Raw genomic sequence first — 21,852 nt, 5'->3', positions numbered from 1 at the left:
CTCAACCTGTGAAGGCAAGCTTGGTTTCCTGTGTTTGGGGCATTCGTGGCATGCCCTCTGGCCAGGGCCCTTCAGGATGAATAGTTCAGCGGGCTAAAGAGCTGGTTAGTGTTTATTGGGTGTGCCAGGCACACTCCTACTTGCTTAATAAAAGCTAAGTCTTTTAATCTTCAGGGCAGGACCACCTCATTGTTAGCCTCCGCTGACAATGAGGGATCTCAGATGTAGACTTAACACCAGCTCTCGTTTACAAAAGAAACAGAGTTTGGACCCAAGAGACACAGCTCCAGATCCCAGGCTTACCCGCCCTTTCTGCCCCCTCACACACCACTTCTCTTCGGGGTGTCTCCAGCTCACCCTTTCTTGCCCATCTCTTTTCTTTCCTTGCGAAGCAAAAGGAGCTAATGCTTGCAGAGGCCCTGCTGCCTCCAGGAAACTCACACCAAGCGTTGGATGCAACCCTCAACCTAACTCTGACAGCAGATAGTCTGGCCTGTTTTCCGGCTGGGAACAACTTTCAGGATGAGTTCCCTCCTTATCCGGAGGAAGTTGCAGACGGTCTGACGGCAGCGCGCACCACCCCTCTCCCCAGCAGCGAGTGTCCGCTCCCAGGACACTCACACTTGGCTCTGCAAGTGTCCCTCACAATACTTCGGGGTACTTGGTGTTGTAGGTAACACGTCTCTGTGCTGCTGCTTCTGAGAGCAGGAATTGTGTCGCATGCCTTTCTTCTCTTGGGCACCCCACCAGGCCCTTTATACTGAGTCAAATGGTGAATATTTGTGTGGGTTAGATGAAACCGAATCAAGAACCAGGAGGCAGCCTTCCTGAAGGAGGCAGGGTCATTCTTGCCAACTCTGACGCGTCCAAGTTCTTGAAACACCGAGCTGTCGGTTTCTTTGGTGCGCTAAGCCTTTTGGGAAGGAAGAAGTGAACCGAAGCAAGCTGCTACGTGCCTGGAGCCCCAGAAGAGGAAGCTCCTGCTTCCAGACATGACAGGTCCAGCACAGGTCGCCACTGCACAGGCGTGTGCAAACAGGCTTGTGAGCAAAGAGACATCCTCACTCAAAGGTACCAGCATGCATTAAAAAAAAAACAAACATAAACCTAATATAACTTGAATCTGACATGGCTCCTGCAGAAGAAAATAATTTGCTCAGTAGCTCTCTCTTATTGTGTGCCATGTTTTCCTTGAGTGTGTCTGTTAATTAGCCAGGTTTGCCCTGTGCCAGCTGGACAAGTAATCCGATGAAGAGCACATGAGGCATGGTAGCACACTCCAGAATCCCAGCACTCCAGACGCACAAATAGGAGAGACAGAAGTTCAAGGTCATCTTTGGCTATTTTGCAGGTTGAAGACCAGTCTGGACTGCATGAGACCCTGACTCCCCAGTCCCCCAAAAGGAACAAGATCTGTGCCTTGTTCAGCCGTCATCAGAAAAGCTTCTTCAAGTACAGAGAGCCATAGCCAGACAACGTGCAGAGAGTGAGAGCCGTTTAGAGAACTCAGCATGTGCAGGATGCCTCCATCAAATACCTCAGGGAAGAGGAGGAAGAAAGGGTGTAAAGGCCTGAGGTGATGGAGGAGACAAAGAATCACCGTCTAGACACAACAGGGCTGGCACACACATGATGGCCAATGCAAAATGAACTCTACGGTATGCTTGGAGGCTCTTTGTGTCATAATGTTGTTAGGCGGGGTTTGTTTTGTTTTACTCCTGCAGGTTCTTTGCATATATTATGGCTTCTGGTGTGAGGGTCTCTTTGGAATTTCTGTGTGTTCAAAGCCTGTGCGTCTGTGTCTGTCTGTATTTACTTGTGCTTTTTATTTGGCTCCTTTTCTAGTCTGGTTGTTTTGTCATATTTTAATTTTTGGGTTTTTTAAATTCATCTTACTGTATTTTATTATTATTCCTGTAGAAGGCTGTTTTTCTTCTGATGAAACGTAAATGGGATGGACCGGTGGGAGGGGAGGTTGGAAGGTTATGAGAGGAGTAGAATTAGGGGAAACCATAATCAGAACATAGATGAAAATTAAAAAAAAAAAAAAAAGGATAAGAAAGGAAGAAAGAAAAAAAGAGCCCAGGCTCCATTCTATCATTGCTGGGACTCTAAATAAATAAATAAATAAATAAATAAATAAATAAACAAACAAACAAACCAAGAGGAACAGCACATGTCTGTCATGATATCAGCTACCTTTCTCCAGCTTTTAAAAGCAGCAGCCCAGACCCTTTATCTCGCCTGATTTCGATTGGGTGAAAGACAGGGGTGACTGTAACATACACCCAGCTGGCGGTAGAGTCACCTGTGAAATACTGGAGGAACAAAGGCGAACTTAGCTTACCCTTTAGCCTACACGTCAGGGGTCATGCAGGCAATATGGCGTGACTTAGTAGAACCCGGGTCTGAGCTGGCCAAAAGGCTGCATGCGTGGGTGATATGTTTGAAATGTGTGTGTGGAGATCCATTCGCTAGGTGTATGGAGGCCAGGAGAGGCACTGTCACAGAAAGTCTCTGGCAGAAACAAATTTGAGAAGAGAAGGACCGTGAGGCGCTGGTGGAGAGCCGAAAGAGCCTTGGGGAGGATCTGCAGCTTTGTGGGCGGGGTGGGTAGTTGCAGGGTCCAGGAGCAGCAGGGGGTCCTGTAGGGGAGAGGAGGGTACGGAAACCGTGCAAACGTCAGGCTCTTGCCTATCTGGTAAAGAAGGGCTCAGGAGGCTGAGTGCGTTAGGAGGCAGAAGAGATGGGGCTTTGCAGTGGCACCCACATACAGAACGCGGGCTGGAGGTACGGATCAGCATGAAGGGCAGAGGTGGGGCTCGGAGGACGCACACCGGCGGAGTAGGCGTCCAGGCCTCGCTTGGCTGCTCTGCTGTCGGGTGTGGGAGCACAGCTGGGGACCAGCAGATGCGTCGAGCTTGAGGGCACAGTTCATCACGGGGCCTGGAGCATCCTACCCGCTCTGACCTTGAGGTGGCCATCACTGAGGCGGTTCCAGGGTGGCTGCCCAGGTGATCCGTGTTGTAAACTATGGCTGCTAACACTTGTAAAGTAGGCAGTGAGAGAAAGGTGTGTGGAGGTAGGACTGGAGGCACGTTACAGATGAGGGGCTGACTGAAGGCAATAATTCAGATTTTAATGAAGGAAACAGGAATGATTTTTACCTTGTTTTTCCCCCTCCATGTTAGTGTATGACTGAATGCTCAGAAAGAAAAAAAAATTCTCCCGAAGTTGTGTACTTGAGCATCTTTTGGATATATGCCTAGGAGAGGTATAGCTGGATCTTGAGGTAGCACTATTCCTAATTATCTGAGAAAGCACCAGATTGATTTCCAAAGTGGCTGTACAAGGTTATATTCCCACCAGCAATGGAGGAGGGTTCCCCTTTCTCCACATCCTCTCCAGCATGTATTGGACATTTGCTCAACCATGTTCATAGCAGCTTTATCCATAATACCCAGAATCTGGAAACAACCCAGATGTCCCTCAGTTGAGGAATGGATACAGAAATTGTGGTACATTTACACAATGGCATACTACTCAGCAATTAAAACAAAGAAATCGTGAAATTTGCAGGCAAATGGTGGGAACTAGAAAAGATTATCCTGAGGGAGGTATCCCAGAAGTAGAAAGACACACATGGTATATATGCACTTATAAGTGGATATTAGACATATAAGATAAACATACTAAAATCTGTACACCTAACGAAGCTAAGCAAGGAGGAGGACCCTGGGTAAGATGATCAATCCTCATTCAGAAAGGCAAACAGGATAAACATCGGAAGAGGGGGAAAACAAGGAACAGGACAGGAGCCTACCACAGAGGGCCTCTGAAAGACTTTACCCAGCAGGGTATCAAAGCAGATGCTGAGACCCATAGCCAAACTTTGGGCAGAATGCAGGGAATCTTATGAAAGAAGGGGGAGATGAAAGACCTGTAGGGAACAGGAGCTCCACAAGGAGAGCAACAGAACCAAAAAAACTAGGCACAGGGGTCTTTTCTGAGACTGGTACTCCAACTAAGGACCATTCATGGAGATAACCTAGAACCCCTGCACAGAAGGAGCCTATGGCAGCTCATTGTCTAAGTGGGTTCCCCAGTAATGGAAACAGGGACTGTCTCTGACATGAGCTCAGTGGCCTGCTCTTTGATCACCTTCCCCTGATGGGGGAGCAGCCTTACCAGACCACAGAGGAAGACAATGCAACCAGTCCTGATGAGACCTGATAGGCTAGGGTCAGATGGAAGGGGAGGAGGACCTCTCCTATCAGTGGACTTGGGGAGGGGCATGGGAGGAAATGAGGGAAAGAGGGAGGGCAGGATTGGGAGGGGATGAGGGAGGGGACCACAGCTGGGATACAAAGTGAATAAACTGTAACTTTAAAAAACAAAGAACACATGCTCTGTGTGTGTGCTGGTTAGTTTTGGTCAACGTGACACCAACTGGACTCAACTGGGAGAGGCAACTTCAAGTGCATCCTGTGGCCATGTCTGTGGGGCATTTTCTCCATTGATGGTTGATGTGGGAGGGCCCAGCCTGCCGTGGGTGGCATCTCCCCTCTTCCCCACCTTGTGTAGTGATTGATTGCACAAGTTAAGGATGCAAACTGAGCAGGTGCCTTGAGAATCAAACCAATAAGCTGTGGGCCTTCATGGCCTCTGCTCAAGTTCTTCCCCCCAAGTTTCTGCTCTGACTTCCCTTTATGATGCTGTATAAATTATAGGATGAGACAAACCCTTTCCTCCCCGTGGTGCTCATGAAAGCAAAGGAGAAGACTCAGGGAAATCCCTAGAGTCAGATCTCTTCTCTACCAACTTCATTTCTTTCTCCCAGCTCTCTGGCCAACCCCCTTTCTTTCTCCCCCCTCCCTTCCTTGTCCTTCTTTCCTGCCTTAAGAGTATAATTTTTTGGATTGTTAGAAGCATTTGATATTACTCTCTTTTGATTTCACTGTGAGTTAAGTTTGCAAAGCGTGTTAAGTATTTCCAGACCCGCTTGTGCTGACTTCTTTCCAGCCTTTTGTACTTCAGCCACACTCTGGCCCTTCTTGCCCTGTAACGATTTTCTTTTAGCATTGCAGGAATTACACTACTTTGGATGTTATCCAAAAGAGACCTATTTTCTTCTCCACCTTGCTCGTGAGTGAAAAACACTGCAGGGGATCTTGGCTTTAGGACAGAGAACCTAAATCTCACCAATGCAGTAGATAATGTATTACAAGGAATCCAATCAACGCTGAGTATCGGGTCTGATTTCATGTAATTAAAGGTAAACATTGTAAATGAAAGCAACTCCAGCGCAAAAGGGAAAAAAAGATTTTGTGCTTGCATGTACTTCTACTTAACAAGAGTGGGTCTTGATACATGAGGGGAAAAAAACAAGGAATACATCCAAACCGAGCTCACGACGGTTAATCACACATACATTTGTACTTAGACATTTCAAATCCGAATATAAATGCAAGGTTTCTTTTTTGAAGAGTGTTTTCTGGTTAATCTTATTGTCAGCTTGATGGGATTTATATTCAACTAAGAAATTGGTGACATGTGTCTGTGGAGACATTTATAAACAAGTGTAACTGGGAGTAAATAGAATTACCCTCTCAGTGAAAGTGAGTGGCACCATCCCAAGTGACAGAATAGAAAGACAATCAAAGAAAGAAAGAAAAGCAGAGGTTGGCACCACCCCCATCCCAAATTTCTGCTACTTGATCCACCATGCTGTGGATGGATCTATTCAGCCAAGACCTCCCTACTATGATAGATAGTCTGTACCTTCTGGACCCCTGAGCCAAAACCAACACTCCTCTCTCGAGTTGTTTCTAGCAAGCTTGTTAACTACAGCCACGCAAAAGCAACTAAAAGATAAGAGAGCAGAGGGCACACTGGCAGAGATAAGGACCTGAAACTCTGTGCAGAGTTGCGAGAGTCTGCAGGGCTCATATGCTCACTTGCCGGCCAGACACGCCCACCAAGCTATCCTTTGAGATGTGGAGTGTGTAGGCTCAGGATTCTGAGCAGGAGCCCCTGAATCTAGTTCCCCCGTGGTCATCACAGCTACCAGCTATATTTTCTTTTTCTGCACTTCAAGTACAGTTGGCCTAGTAGCTTTGTGGTTTTTCTGTCTAGACAGTAGTTGCCATTTTTTTCTCTGCTGGAACTGGTCAATGTGACGGCCACAGTGTACAAAGCTCTCAGACTCTGAGACAGCAATGTCAGAATTTCAGTTACAGTCCATCACTGCAGAGAAGTTGAGGCAAGACTTGATGATGCCAGATAGCCACATCCACGGTTGAGAGCTGAGAGAGAAATCCAGGTGTAAGGGGACACACCTTTAATCCCAGCACTTGGGAGACAGAAGCAGGCAGACCTCTGTGAGTTTGAGGCCAGCCTGGTCTACATAGCTATCGTAGGACTTCTAGACCTGCCAGTGGTATAAATGCTGACACAGAGGCTTTTTGATATTTTAAAGCTCAGGTCTTTTAGGTAGGGTAGTCTCCCAGCTAACTATGTAGCTTACCCCAGCTAAGCCTGGCACTATGTCCTGCCATGTGGCTAGCTCTACCTTTCTGATCCACTACGGTTTATTCATTCACCTCTCTGTCCATTGGTAAATCCCTGCCTTTGCTCTCTTCTCCCTGAGTCCCTTTCTCTCGTAGAAGTTCCTGCTTCCTCTTCCTGCCCTGATGTTGGCTGTTGGCTCTTTATTACAACCAATAGGCAAGGAGGAAAGATGACCATTTACAAAATACAAAGCCGTGATGGGCTATAGAAAGAACAATCTTAAGGTCTGGCTAAGTACTTAGCTCTCTGCTGATCTAGCAATCGACAACCGACTACTTCACACAATGTACCCCAACATCTTCCCCCTTTAGGTCAATAAATAGCTTTTTCTCTAACATCAATAAAGAACAACTATGATAACTATTAGGCAAGAATTACAGTCCTGATGTCCAGTCCATTTGTGTTTGGCAACCTTGGAGAAAATACTCCATTATCTATCCTGTCTTGGTGTGTTCAAAGTTCTGAACCTAACTCACTTTCTTATCATCATATAAGCTTGCACACCCTCTAACCTTTACAACTTGTATTTACCAACCTTAGGACACCTTCTTATAGCTTAAACATTCACATCCTCCAACTTTTACAACACCTTTTAACAACTTTCATTTACCAACCTTATAATTTCAACTTTCATGTCTTCCAACCTTTATAAACTTTACACGTCTTTTTTGACTTTCTCTTTTTTTTGAATCTTGTAACAAGGAAAACTGTATAACTCTAACTATCTAGTCTTGAACCCAATCAGAGACCCAAGAAAGACAAATTCTAAGTAAACAGGAAGGGCAGAACAAGCTGCTTCTGAATCTATAAAAATGATAGAGACTAATAGCGGCCTGGTCAGTCACCCAGAGTACCTCTCTATCAGTGGGGTATCTGTCTTTGGCCACCAGGGCCAAAATATCTGACAGACTTTTCTGTGAAGCAGGAATGTTGAAGGACTGTGCTTTCTTGTCTTCGAAAAGTTGAGCCATCAACTTCCCAGTGTCCTGCTCGTCCGTAATTTGGACAGCATGCTGTTAGCAGTTAAGGTAAGGGGCAGTTCCTCGCCTCCAATGCAGCTTTGCCGCATTTGAAACAAGCTCCATGTGGAGGTTCTTCAGTGCCCATCATCTTCTTTGAAGTAGATTGGGGTGCTGCGAGAAGCTGATGTGTCTCTCTGTCAGAAAAGCCTGCTATCATTAAAACATCTTAAATGCCGTATTCTTTAGATCTCTGAACTGTTTTAGGACCATCTTTCTATTTCAGTGTACAAACATTGCTTGTTTCTACCTATTTATTTTCTGCTTAACTTTGAGAACATATATAGAAGTCTAAATAAAGCTTATTTCTGTAATTAATTAAACTAGTTCCTAACATGGCTACAAATTAGGATTATTTATAGTTCACTAACTACTAACTTGCATTTCTAAATTACCCTAAACAGTTTTTAATAGTATCTGTAGAGGGATTTTATTTCAGAACATGGATGCCTTGGCAAGAAAAAAGCCGAGGTCCAGATCTAATACGTGCCTTTAATCCCAAACAATAAAGGTAAAGTTAGTTTGTAGTATGTTTGAAAGTGATGTCTAATTGAGTGGCAGAAAAAAAGTGACGAATCAGAGAAAGATTTGGCAGAATAGGATACACCCAACTCTCAGGAGAAGAGAGAGAAAAAGGAAGCTACTTAAGGGGCAGAGAGAGAGGGGAGAAAGTTTTATCAGGAGAGTTTTACAGAGATGTTGAATGTGAGAACAAGCTAGAAACAGGTGAAGACAGAATGAGCCGGAGAATGAGAAGGATCCAGAAAACTAGAAAAGATCGCTGGAATTAGTCTAAGGACAAGCAGAACAATTCAGAGGCTGAAAGAAAAGCCAGACTGAATAAGTCAGCTAGGAGAGGAGTCTGAGACAGAACAGCTGAGTTGAACCAGCCAGCCCAGAGTTCAGAAAGAACAAGAAAGGGTGAGCTTATTAAGCAGTAAGTCTCAGAGGCTAAAAACATTCTAGGTCTCCATTAGATTGTATGGAGGCTAGAAGCTTCCAGGACTAGGCTTAGGTTAGCAGACAGAGGCAATAAGCCTCAGAGACAATTACCTCAGGAAAAAAAAAGTATCTTTCAAGGCGTAGAACTTTACATTGCATTTTTTTAATTTTAATTAATTACACTTTATTCACTTTATATCCACCCATAAACCCCTTCCACCTCCCCTCCTAATCCCACCATTCATTACATTTTAAATGCGTTGTGTATGCACAATACCTTAAGCAGGGGTCGGACTGTATATGCAGTATGTTGTAGCAAACACAACTTTACATTTCTCTCAATATACAAAAGTCCATACCAATCTAAAACATTTGAGATTTGTAGCTTTCTTAATCTAAAAGGACATACACTGATCTACCTTTCTTTTTCCTATCAAGGAGATACACTAATCCATCCTTTTTTCCTTCCTTCCCTCTACTTCCCCCTTCTCCTTTTTACCCCCTAACACTAGATAGGAGAGAAAGAAGGATAGAGGGGAGAAAAAGAAAGCGATCCCTGAATCTAACCACCTTGACTTTGTTTCCTCCCTGACCGGGACTAATAACAACTTGTAAACAACCCCTCCCCAAATGGCAACAAACATCCATTACCCACCGAAAGACTCCACCCCTACAGAATAAAGGCATCTTGTTCTTTAAATTGTTTCCTGCTGTCTGGGAATGAAGGTTTCTCTTGGGGACCCTAAAAAAATTCGGATATTGGCCAAGTTCTGGAAGAGCTGGCTGTTTCACTTGCTCTCCAGGCTCTGTAGAGTCACCTGGGCCAGGAAAGGGCAGGTATTGACTAAATTCCTGACTGAAGCAGTCTGCCCTAGAGGCAAATTTGAGAAAAGAGCAGCTGAGGCAGCCTGTGAGACCCAATCACTTGGCATACTTGTCTTCGTTGGTGTTTGGCCCTTCTGCTTTGAAAACACGCAGACTTCCAAAGGAAGGATTATAGGTACCTTTCTGTATAAACACAAGTATGTGTAGTGTGCACAAATCAGCCAATGACCCTCTCCTGTGTGTTTGAGCAGGGGAAAGGCATTTGCCGATCTATACGCAGTGTGCACAAATCAGAAAAGATGACTCTCTGCTCTGTGTTTAGCAGGCGGAAGACATCTGTCAAACTTTAAGTCCCTTTGGACCGTATAACCAAATGTTAATATAAATCTTTATCCATGTCATATGAAGGAATGGCATGAAATAATAAGTCACGAAGACCCTGTAGCCAACATGATTCATGGACTGTTCCAGAGACATTCATGCCTCAGGCAGTCTCTTGAGCTGTTGTTCCCATATAAGGGGATCAGTAATCATGTCACCTGTTTTTGTTATTCTTTTGGGGCCTCTTCCTTCATGTCTGCAGCCAAGATTTTCAGGAGGTCTCCTGTGATCAAATCTAATAGTTATTAACTTTGAAGGAATCCACAGTTTTTTATGTCCTGTGGCGATAAATGTATAGCTTCTTCCCCCAGTGCAATACATTTCCTGATTTTCATTCTGAGGTTAACACATCCTTAGTCTATACAGGTTGATTCAATTCAGCAGTCCTTTATAAAATCTAGTTTGTTTGTTTGTTTGTTTTCCATCAGCTGTGTTACCTATTTAATCTATTTCTGGGAGATCCCATATTCCTTCTCTGTTTTATGAGCATTTCCTTTAAAGTGTGGTTAAATCTTTCCACAATTGCTTGACCTGTAGGATTGTAGCACATACTTCTAGCATGCTTCATGTTATAATGTTTACAACTTGTTGCATTTTGCTGGATACATATGCTGGAGAATTATCAGTTTTAACCTGAGCTATTCCCAAGGCAGGCATCATTTCTGATAAATGTGCAATTACAGAGTCAGCGTTTTCAGAACTCAAGGCAGAAGCACTTGGGATCCTTAATAGGTATTAATTGTATGGTGTACATGCTTTACTTTTCCAGACTCTGCAAGATGAAACATCCGTGTTCACCAGCTCATGCGGCCAGCCGTACCTTAGCCACTCTCCCCACAGAGTAGTGTGCCTCCGCTTGGCAGTGTAAGGTCTGGAGAGAATTGGATCTGGCTCCCATGTCAGAAACTTTTTGCCTAAGCCTGAAATTTCTGTCTAACTCTGAATTCTGTGCCTCGCATTGGTATGCCAGATATAGCGGGATTTTCAAGCCCACTAATGGTACAAATAAGGACAGAGGCTTTTAAATATTTTAATGCGTAGGCCTTCTAGCTAGGGCAGTCTCCCAGCCAGCTATCCACTATATCCTGCCTTGTGGCTAGCTCTACCTTTGTGCTCTGCTCTAGTCCACCCATTCACCTCCACGATCACAGGCAAAGCTCCCACCTTCGTTCTCTTCTCCAAGAGTCCCTCTCTCTCCTGGAAATTCTGGTCTCCACTTCCTGCTCAGCTATTGGCCATCTAACCAATAGGGAACCAAAAGCAGGGAATCATGCTGTCCCCAAAGAGAAGGTCTTCTCCCCTCCACTACAGTTTCAACACAGGCCAGCCTGCTCTGACACTCCTTCCCTGAGACTCTCTTCCCTGCTGAGTCTCGATGGTGTCAATTGACAAGTAAACCATCACACTGGCTAGTAAATGTATCTTCTAAATCTAGACATATTTGAGTGAATGGGTATGTTAACAGAATACAAGCACAGACAAGCCACAAACTGGGACTAGCCTAGAAAATGGGGATGTGTGGTCTGCTCCCCATTAAAGCAGCCAGCTGGCGCTCATGCTGGCTGTACTAGATGGAGTTCTGCCAGGTCAGACAAAGGCTGAATCCTCAGTTGATCACAGATCACTTATAAACTTTCCCTATCTCACACACACACACACACACACACACACACACACATCGCTCTGCAATAGGTACTTTTCCATGAAAGACACTGCAAACCTCAGAAAGTGACAGCCGAGGATGTAAGATCACTCTCAGAGATCTGAGCCTCCTCCACCATATCACGCCTCCAGATGAGGAGTGAGGGCGATTGTTGAGGGTGAGGAGGCACCACGTTGACTAACTTATGTGCACAGACTCACAGTAGTTACTGAGTCTTTAGGTTAGAAGGTCAAGGTACAGGCAACCTAGCAACATTTTCTAGGCTTATAAAGGCAGGAGGGTGGAGTCAGCATTTAAACCAGGCCAGCGTCTGTGTGTAAGGTTAGCGAAACCCATGCTCAACCACAGCCTCCTGTTTGGACAATATGGTTTGCTCATCTGAGCAGTCTCCTTATGGAATGCCTCTCTCTCTCTCTCTCTCTCTCTCTCTCTCTCTCTCTCTCTCTCCCCTCTCCCATCTCTGCCTCTCTCTGTCCCTCACTAGTTTTTTCTTCTCCACCCTCTTCCCTTTCTTTCCTCTTCACTGCTTTCCCTTCCCAAGCTTTTATACTTCTTCGCCAAGTCATGTCCTTCTCTACATTCTGAATATCGCTCACGATTTCCTCTTCAGGAAGCTACTCCTGCTCCCCGATAGATGACACAGCACTTCTGCACATGTGCGTGGCTTGTGTTGCTGCCGTTGTTGCTCTTTATTACCATTAAGTAATTACCTGACTGTTTTATAGCTCCCAAGTCGATCTTAATCTCTTCATAGGAAGCCTCTGTGTTCTCATTTATTTCAAATCCCTTCTTGGGTGTAATTGGGATCATGATTGACTTTGCCCACTCAAAGCATTCATTGATATGCTTGCTGAAGGATTGGAGAAGATTATGTGGCTATTTCTACTCACGCTCAGAAGGCTGCAGTCAATACAACTGCAAAGAAAGCATCTGCCCTATGTAAGAAGTCAATGGGACAGAAATGGCATTTTCAGACCAGAGAAAGACATCTGATTCCTTAGAAAGAAAACAATTTCTTTTTAGCACCACATTCAGAAATAAATTAACTATAAGTTATCTAAATATTTTAGGAACACTTTAAAGTTTAAAACACAATTATTTGATGTCCTTGTGTTTAGAGGAAAAAGAAAGGATATAATAGAAAGGTCAAAATACAGTGCCTCTATGTGAAAAAAACAAAATGTTATAGGAAAGGCAACAGGAATCAGGACCAGCTTGAAGAAAATGTTCATAATAAATGGATAATTACCTTCAGACACATTTGAAGTTATGAATATATAAGAACCAAGTTGCTATGGATGTGAAATGTCACTGCCACTATGGAAGATGGGCTGGACACGGCTCAAAACATTAACATGGAATTTTCCATGTGACCCAGGAGTCCCAGGAATAGACATGTAGCCAAGAGATGAGGGAGAGGTTCTCAGACATCTGATATCTGTAGCCCATGGTGACTGCAGCCCTGACGGTCAACACAAAGCAGAAACGGCCTACTGGCCCCTGGATGAGGCCTGGATAAAGAAAAGACAAAGTGCACAGGCGTATCACTCAGCCTTAACAAGGAAGGACATCCCAGCCAGCAGGAAGCGGAAGCAGGAGGATCCCAAGTTCAAGGCCTGCCAGAGCCACTTTGCTTCAGAAACAAAGAGGAGACAGGGTGGGCTTGAGCTACAGCTTAGGAGAGCACTGCCTGCCAGCTTGTTTATGTATGTGATGTCAGGGGTTCAATCCTGGATCTTAAAAAAAAAAAAAATCCTGTCAAATACATGATTACAAAAAGGCAAGTATTCCACCTTTCCTCCCCCATGAGGTTTCCACAGGAATTGGTGGAAGTTAAAAGCAGAACGGTGGTTTCCAGGGGCTGGGAAGGAGAAGAGTGTTGTCAATGGATGCATGTAGAGTTAGCTGCATGCATGAAGTCTGGCGATCCATGCCCTGCATGGCTGGGTCTTGGAAACCTGATAGGAGCAATAGAGGAATGAAGAAATGACACACACTGAAGATACGGCAGACAACAGATGCAGAGAGGCTGGGACAGGGTGGGCGGTGCTTGCTCTGATGGGGGGCACTGCTACTCTACCAGGTTACTTGGGGGGGTATCGTGAATGGCACCAGGAGGAAGGGTTAAGTAGTCTTGGTAGGGTGTCTCAGTAGCGGCCAGACTCAGGTTGCTGTCATCTGGGAGCACAACTTGTCAACATTCACATAAGGACCAAAGGAAGGCTTCGCCAGTTTCCTGAACCTGACCTGGAAAAAGGCTTCTCTGTTCTCAAGAGTCTGTGACATTGGATGGCCCTTGGCTTGGCTGTGCCCATGTCAATAAGACATGTTCACTCAGAACTCCAGTCACTCCCCAGAAGGATGACTCTTTGTGTCACTCTTGTTAGCTGACTTGCATTACTGAAAACAAAACAAAACAAAAATCAGAAATGGTCAATTGAGAAATATGGAAAATTAATTTTGGCTCACAGCTTTGGAGGTTTTGATCTGTGGTCAGCTGGCCCCTTCACTATGTACCTGCGGCAAGATGATCATCCTGGCAGGAGTGTGTAGCCAAGGAAGTGGCTTCCTTCATGGCACCTGGGAAGTGAGCAAGAAATAAGGAGGGAAGGCGCTAACCTCCCAGCATCCTCTCCAAAGACATACATACCCTTGGTGACTTAGCATCTCACTGCATCTCATTGTATGAAGATTCCACATCTCCCAATAGTACCATGGGGTGTCGTTATAAAAAAATGAAAATCCCAAGCAATGAACTCAGGAGTCAGATGTTGGGGTGAAAACTTACTAGCTCAGAAAGGCAGAGAAAGCCCCCAGCTGATCTTCCTACTCTGCTCACAATCCAGTGGGAAAAACCCAAAAGCCCAAAAGACCTTTAGCCTGAAAGGCCTTTAGCCCGAAGCCCAGAGCTAAAAGCTCAGCTGATGGTTCAGGGGGAAAAAGCCTGCTAGCTCACCCAACAGCCAGGAGGAAAAAGCCAGCAGCGAAAAGCCCAAGAGCTAGAGAGCTAAAGGGCTAAAGAGCTAATGCTCAAAAACCTCCTTCTTCTCCATTATGTCTCAAATACCCTTCTCTCAAAGTCCCTCCTTCATGCTTACTCCCTGTCAGCTGGCTTCTTGCTCCACCTTTGACCTTCATTAAATCCTGTGTACAGAAAGCTCTAGGGTTAAAGGTGTACGCTAGGGCTGAACCACATCAAACAAAAGATAGGGTTTCACAGTTCACAATCTCGAGGTGCACATGGGATCAAATATCCTGCAACAATGGGATGTGATCGTGCCTTCAGTGTGTGGATGTTTGGGGACGCCTGTTTTCTACAGCATTGATGTTCTGAGGATATGCCTCCTCTGCCCACATTAGCAGGTCTGTGGTGGTGCCTTGTCCTGGTCATGTTGAGGTTCTTTGCATAAGAGCCTCGGCAAATGTGGATACATTGGGGTAGCCTCCTAAGAGGGTATGAGGGTGATTCTAGCTGAGGCTTCTAGCTGCAGGGGCCATGGAAACTGAAGAGGCCACCCCTTAGCCAGGCAGGACTTCCAGTGGAGGGAGGGGGACACGAGAACACCCACAAAGCCTTGGACCCAATTTACCCCGCCTCCAAGATGTGCAGGGATAAAGATGGCGCAGAGATTGAGGGAATAGCCACCAAATGACTGGCCCACCCAGGGACCCACAAATGTGCTACACGTGGCTACATTTGCCTCCTTTCCAGCATAAGCTCTACCCCTCCCTCTCGGCAGTGCCCAGGTGCACCCTGCATGTTCTGAGGCTCTAAGATGTCATTCAGTTCTATATATTATCACTTTTCCTTTGATAGACATTCTGTGCGCGGCAGATGATGTGGGTGTGTGCTGTTTAATTTCCATGGGTTTGGAGATCTAATCTCCACTGCTTTTCTGTTGTTGATTTTTAATTAACTCCATTGCGGCCAGAAAACATACTGTGCATGGCTATATGATTATGATCTTTTAAACTTACTGAGCTTTGCTGTGTTTCTTAGGATACGGTCTGCCTTAGCAACGTTCCAGAACTCAAAACCAGTATTTCCTGCTATTGACAGTAGAATGTTCTACACCTACCAATTAGAGCCTGTTGGTTGATTGTCTTACTCTTATGTTTTCATGTCTGCTTCTTTCTCTTTTCACACATGTATGTGAGTGCACAGAGCTATATGTTTACCTGGACACATGTGCAGAGGCCAACATCAGGTGTCTTCCTCATCACGTCTGCCTCATTCACTGATACAGGTGTTTCTCAACTGAACCCAGAGCTGGCTGACTCGGCTAGTCTAGCTAGCCAGCTTGCCCTTGGCAATCCCTCATCTGAGCCTTCTCAGTACTGGAATTACAGACTGGGCATTGGGCACCTGGCATTTGTGAATTTGAGCTTGGGTCCCCACACTTGCACAGCATTACTTTACCCACTGAGCCGTCTTCCCAGGCCCTTTGATGACTGCGTCTAGTGGTTCTATTAGCTTCTGAAAGGTTCAGGTACTCAGCTGTAATGGTGGATTTATTTATTTCTCTTTTCATCTCTGTCAATTTTTGCTTGAAAGGTCTTGAGTTCTGTTGTTGGAGTAGGATATGCTAGGATTGAGACAATGGTCCTCTCTGCTGAGATGATCTTTTTATCATTATCATGCTATGAGCAAAATGATACTCTTTGGCTCTTCTATATCTAATTAACACAACATTCCTTTCTCTAGCGTTGATTTTTATATGCATATCTTTTAAAACACCTTTTCCTCCTACCTACCCAGATCATTGAATTTGAAGTCAATTTCTTACGAACAGCACATAATTAGTAGGTTGTAGCTTTTATGTGCTCTTCTGATCACTATTGTTTGGAATATTTAAATCACACTTGTTAATAAAGTTGCTATTCAAGTGTCAGCCCCTAAGTCTGCTACTTTATTATCCATTCTCTCTCTCTTTTTTTCTTCTACTTTCTTGGATTCCACTGGGTTATGTAAACATTATTGAAACCCCCTAAGTTTATTTATTTATTTATGGTGTCAGATATACCTTCGTATTGCTGTTATAAAGCAATTGTTCTCTGTGTCATACTTATGTGTGTTTTATGAGATCTATGTGACTTAATACAGTCTACTGCTAGCAATATCCAAACTGAACGTAATATGAACCATCACTTCTATTTCAAATATTTACCTTCTCTATTAAAAAATTGCCTTTGGTATCAGATGATGATTCATTTTTGGTAAAAATGTATTTATGGCCAGATGCAGCCATGCATACTTTTAAACCCAGAACTGAGAAGGAAGAGGTATATGTATCTCTGTGAGTCTGAAGCCAGCCTGGTCTGGATAGTGAGTTCCAAGACAGCCAGAGCTATGCAGTGTGAAACTTAAAAAAAAAAGTATTTATAAGTTCACAAAAAGATACATTGTAGTCACCTGTATTTCTTGTTTTTCCTTTGTTTCTTCTTTTCTGTGTTCTAATATTTGTTCTTTTATCATTGTTCTTTTCTTATTGAAGAACTTGTTCCTTTTTATTTTTAATATATTATTATTTTATAGTTAATACTTTCAGAAGGTCTGGAACAAGGTCTTTGTTTCTCTTTTTGGGGAGTGGAGCTATTTTACTTTGCTGCCTGAGATACACTTTTGCTTTGTACAGAAATAACAGTGCCGACTCTCTTTCATGCCTTAAAGATGCTAGCGTTCTTCTCTCTCATCTCCATGAGGAATCCTTAGACTTTTATGCTAGTGTTCTTCTATAGTTGGTGTGTTATTTCATCTCAAAATGTTTTCAAGATTTTTTTTTTCTTGACATTAGTTTTCAAAAGCTAGACTATTAACTTAGCACAAATTTTGAAACGTGTATACTACTTGAAATTTACTCAGCTTTTTCAACATGTATGTTTCGGCTTCCAGCTCCTTCTGGAAATCCAGTAACAGAAATGTTGAATTTATTGCTGTCTTTTGTCCCACAGCAACACAGCCTTATTGTACTTTGAGCAATTTATCTTTTGTTTTTCACCTTCTTTCCTCCTACTGTTCATCTACTACATTTATTTGATTTTGTCTTCCTTTGTCTCTTACCATTCCCACATCCAGTGAATTTAACTTTCTGCTACTATATTTTTCCATGCTACATTTTATATTAGTTTGGTTCTTAAAATTCGCTTTCTTTTTTGGAACATCTTAGTTTTTCAGAAGAGTTTATGATTCATTATTAAATTTTTAGATGACTACCTTACAAATCCTTGTCTTTTGATTTGTTTTAGTGTTAGCATTAGTTAGCTTTTTTTTTTTCCTCAGACTGTAGTTTGATTGTTTCTTGATGTGACAGGTGATTTTCAGTTATATATTGGGCATTCCATGTCACATGTCTATTCCAATTCTTCATTGGAGCACATAGTTTAGGGCCCATCTTGTGTCAGAAGTGCTGACTGCAATGAAATGATCTCCTAGGAAGTAGACCCCAGAAATCTCAGTGTGACAAGACAGGATCCCAGGCACTAGATCTCTGAGCAGCTGCCAGTGGCCGAACTCCTGTTGTCCCAGAGGTTAGTGGAAGAGGCTCCTGCCCACAGGAACTAGGCTCTCTGGCAGCCTGTTGGGGAATAAAGACATCTTCCCACACCAGGCTGCACTGTTCTGTAGATTTGGAATTTAAAAAATTCTAATTACTAAAAAAGGCCTTTTAGAAGTTTAGACAGAGGTTTTAACTTAAAAACTCTTGTATATTGTAAAATACATGTATATATAAATATATGTAAAGGCATTTGTTAAAGTGTACTCATATTGTTTTTAGTATGTAAAGCACAACTCTTGCAGGCCGATGTTTAATCTCTGCTTGAGAATCATAGATGTTTGTTTTCCCACAGAATCATCATCTTTCTGCCGCAAGTGCTTCTTGATGCAGAATTACTAAGCCAAAAGGCTATTGCTCCCTGGGATGTCCCCACAGTGGAGTCACACGTGGAGAAATGCCTCCTGGCCTCCAAGATGTGAAAGGTCTTAGCATCTGTACATCACAATATTAGTCAGCTGATGTTCCTTCCTCGAGTTTAATCTTCATTTAATAAAATTAAGAAACAAAGGATGAGTCAAATGTAAGAAAGAGCCCAGAGAGATGTGTGTCCCCCAGTCTCCTGCTCAGAGCACTTGTCTAACTCAAGACAGAATGAACTTCCACAACCGTAAGATAGGATGTTATTTCTACCCCTGACTTTTCGAAATCGTGCCTCACTGGGCAGTCCAGGGAGGCCTCAGACTGACCGTTCTGCTCCTGGTTCCCAGCGCTGGATTACGGGCGTGTGACACCATGCCTGGCTTTAAGTTTTCCATATGTGTTCACACCACCAAGTGTGCAGTCATTTCTTATGGCAGCAGTAGTCTGCGCACATGTTAGACCAAGGTGTGGTGTCTGTCTTCGGTGGTTGAGGGAATTATACTTTCTGCACACTCAGTGAAGACAGGTCTATTAAGACTTTCAGTTTTGTCTCATGGACAGATAACCCACAGCCTTCTTTACTGACGAGGAAAGCCACAGCCAGGTCATTTGAAAAGCTCATTTATTATATACCAATATACACTTTCTGTAATAAAAAAAAATCCTCCCAATACATTGAACCGTCTTATAAATGATATAAGAAAATAAAATTTGTATCTGCTTACAAATGGGATAAATCTATCAGAACCAGGCGCTCAGCGAATCTGCCCTGAAGCCTGTGTGAATGCTAATCCTAGAAACGGCCACACTAAAGAACGGTGCTGTGTGTAGTCTTTGGCACTGTTGTATTGCTCCTGAATATTTATATAATTAAAAATGGGGAAACTTTGGAGTTAGTCGTTCTAAATGCAAAATATTCGAAATATGTACAGACTTGTACAGGTTTCTAGTATTTTTGGATTGATCTTTCATTTTTACGTTTAAATGTGTTCAAACTGAACATATTTAATATTTGCAACACACCTTTTCCACTTTCTGTCTTTCTTTATTTGTTGGGTGAATGAAAATGGAAAGATATCTTAAAGATGCTATTTGGTGATTCTTTGTTTTTTTCCTCCCAAATCATAGTAACTTAAAAGTTATGATAATTTCTAGTAATGCTCAGTTTCTACCACAAGGCATACCATTTTATAGTTTGTAACTCCAGAAAATGACACAAAAACATACATGTATATTTCCTAGGCACATGGCAGAAAAGCTGTTTTAGTATGACCGTATGATCGCTGCTGGTACGATATTTATATCTCACAACGAATAACTGAAAAAAAGAAGTAGCAAATGCCAGAAACTCCAGCCAGTGACTGGCAACTGAACTCCACCCCCTTCCATCCAAGCATCTGTGGATGGGAATATGAACGGTAGTCCGTGTTTCCGCGTGTCATGTTAGTGTGCTCATTTCCAACCACTTGACAGTATATTTATGGCAGAGGGATGTCAGCAAGTTCCTAGGGGAGCTGAAATGAACTGAACCCTATTCTAGACAGGCTAAGTTCCTTGTTAGTACTGAAAATTATTTTCACATGAGGAGCCCCTTTCTTTGCTACTTATAGATCATTATAGTATTGTAAACAGTGAAGGGCATTACTGAACTACGTACAACTTTGGATTTAATATTCAGATGTCTCCAATGGACAGATACAAACACATGGATTTTTGAGCCCACCAGCTAAATACCCTGCCCCACCCCAATAACACAAACATTTTGTCTGTGAAGGAAGAAAACTACACGTGTAAAAAATAAAAATCCAATGTACCACATGTCAACATTCTGATAACCACAGAATGAGATTATATTATATACACAAACATATAGCAAAATCACAGTTTCCTGCACTGAATGTTTATCAAATAAAAATGTATCAAGCAATACTGGGTAGTATGTCTCCATATAAATTGTGGTCTTCTGAAAATTATGAAATGAGAATGGAAGACAAGAGGGAAAGCCTTGTTCAGAGACAAAGTGTGACGAAGCTATCAGGAACAACATGAAAAAGCAGATGCTTCCTCTTTGGGCAATTTAGCTAAAAGCATTGATTTTTTTTTGTAGTTGTTTCTTGATAATTAAATCTATATTTAGTGAACTGTTTTAACATTTACCATTAAAAAAAAACATCGAATGAAAGAGTCACTAATTCATTTTAATAAGTGGGTTGGGCAATCTGCTCCTTTAGTATTGAAAAGTACTCTAGGTAGCCACCCGTTATTCATGTACCTCACAGGGACAGTTCCCAAGACACACCCCTGTCTCAGTCAGTCAGCAGACCTTAGTGTTGGTGCAGAGTGGGAGACGGCCTTCAGTGGTAACAGCCTTGCCAACCACGGCATTTTTGCTCTGTGTTCTGAGAATACCATTATTTGTTGACGTGGGGTTGTGAAATGTGGGGAGCAGACATGGGGACAGGGTATTGTCTGCTGACCAGGACAGGCAGACAACTGGATTCTGCTTGCACAGTTGTAAAACATACCATACCTTGGGCATCACACACTGCAATAGAAGACCTGGGTTGAAGACCTACGTTTAATGCATCATTCCCCCATTCCCAACAAAACCCACCCTTTTCTCTTCCACAGGTACCAGGCAACAGAGCTAGAAAATGTCTTTGGATATCTCCTCTGACTAACATCCCGATCAAGGCAACTAAGATGTCCTCTGGAGCGTAACTGCAGCCATTTCCAGTGGAAAAGCTTTTCCCCGCAGGTTCAGTGATGCTTGGGATGCGGAGGGTTGTAAATCCAGTCGATGATAATGAGTGCCATGCTACCCATCATGAAGATGATCCCAGTCACAAGGAAGACCATGGCCTGAAATTCAGAGGGGGCAATCAGTGAGCAGACACAGAGCAGCATAGTTTGCTTCAGGACATGGTCACGGGCTGGTTATGTGCCTTGTATTGTCTCAGTGAAAAATGGCAAGTCAGTTTAGGACCCTCGCTGGGAAAGGAAGGGAAAAAAAAAACAGTGAAAACAGATAGCCTAAGGGTTGAGAAAAGAGTAAGAAATATGGGCACTACCAAAAATTAAGCCATAGGAGAAGATTGAATGATGTAGGAAATACTCAGGACCTCTCGAGTGGAAAGAGCCGAACTTTGTAAGGGAGCATGTATGATACAACTGATAAATTGCATGAGTAAAATGAAAGCCCAACGTATGTTGGATATTTCTGAAAAAAAAAAAAAAAAAAAAAAAAAAAAAAAGACCAAGCGCAGGTATCTGTACGTAGGAATATTGAGAACACGTCTATAGTCCATGTTTTTAACTGGAGGAGTTCTTAAATATCCCACAGAGACCTGTTAGAAAGCAGCAGGTGAAGGCTGGCACTAGCAGAGGCCTACAAGACAATTTTACTCACTTTACGTCCGGTCAAAATGAAAATGAAAATGGTTAGAGCCGAGGCAAGTCCTTTCCCCGGCGCACCCTGCTGCGGATACTGAGGCAGGGTGGACTACACAGAGTCCAAACTTGGGGAAAAGACAAC

The 21,852-nt window shown here is 43.4% G+C and overlaps 1 protein-coding gene and 1 long non-coding RNA gene across 4 annotated transcripts in view; one reads left to right on the top strand and one right to left on the bottom strand.

The window, feature by feature from the left end:
• LOC132655756 (uncharacterized) overlaps nt 1-4,295 on the top strand; it is a 28,114-nt gene extending 23,819 nt beyond the window's left edge. Inside the window, exon 3 of the long non-coding RNA XR_009593573.1 lies at nt 1,352-4,295. This is a non-coding gene — a long non-coding RNA (uncharacterized LOC132655756). The remainder of the gene's footprint in view (nt 1-1,351) is intronic.
• Nucleotides 4,296-18,922: 14,627 nt separating this feature from the next.
• Slc38a4 (solute carrier family 38 member 4) overlaps nt 18,923-21,852 on the bottom strand; it is a 57,824-nt gene continuing 54,894 nt past the window's right edge. For all 3 annotated transcript variants that reach the window (XM_021632828.2, XM_021632829.2, XM_021632827.2), the window contains exon 16: nt 18,923-21,179. In XM_021632828.2, coding sequence (XP_021488503.1) covers nt 21,078-21,179 — 102 coding nt within the window. In that variant the 3' untranslated portion in view covers nt 18,923-21,077. The remainder of the gene's footprint in view (nt 21,180-21,852) is intronic.

The sequence above is a fragment of the Meriones unguiculatus genome, chromosome 8 (genome assembly GCF_030254825.1).
Source record: "Meriones unguiculatus strain TT.TT164.6M chromosome 8, Bangor_MerUng_6.1, whole genome shotgun sequence".
Taxonomy (NCBI): Eukaryota; Metazoa; Chordata; class Mammalia; order Rodentia; family Muridae; genus Meriones; species Meriones unguiculatus.
The sequence above is the reverse complement of the archived record's forward strand: the minus strand, read 5'-3'. Positions and strand labels throughout refer to the sequence as shown.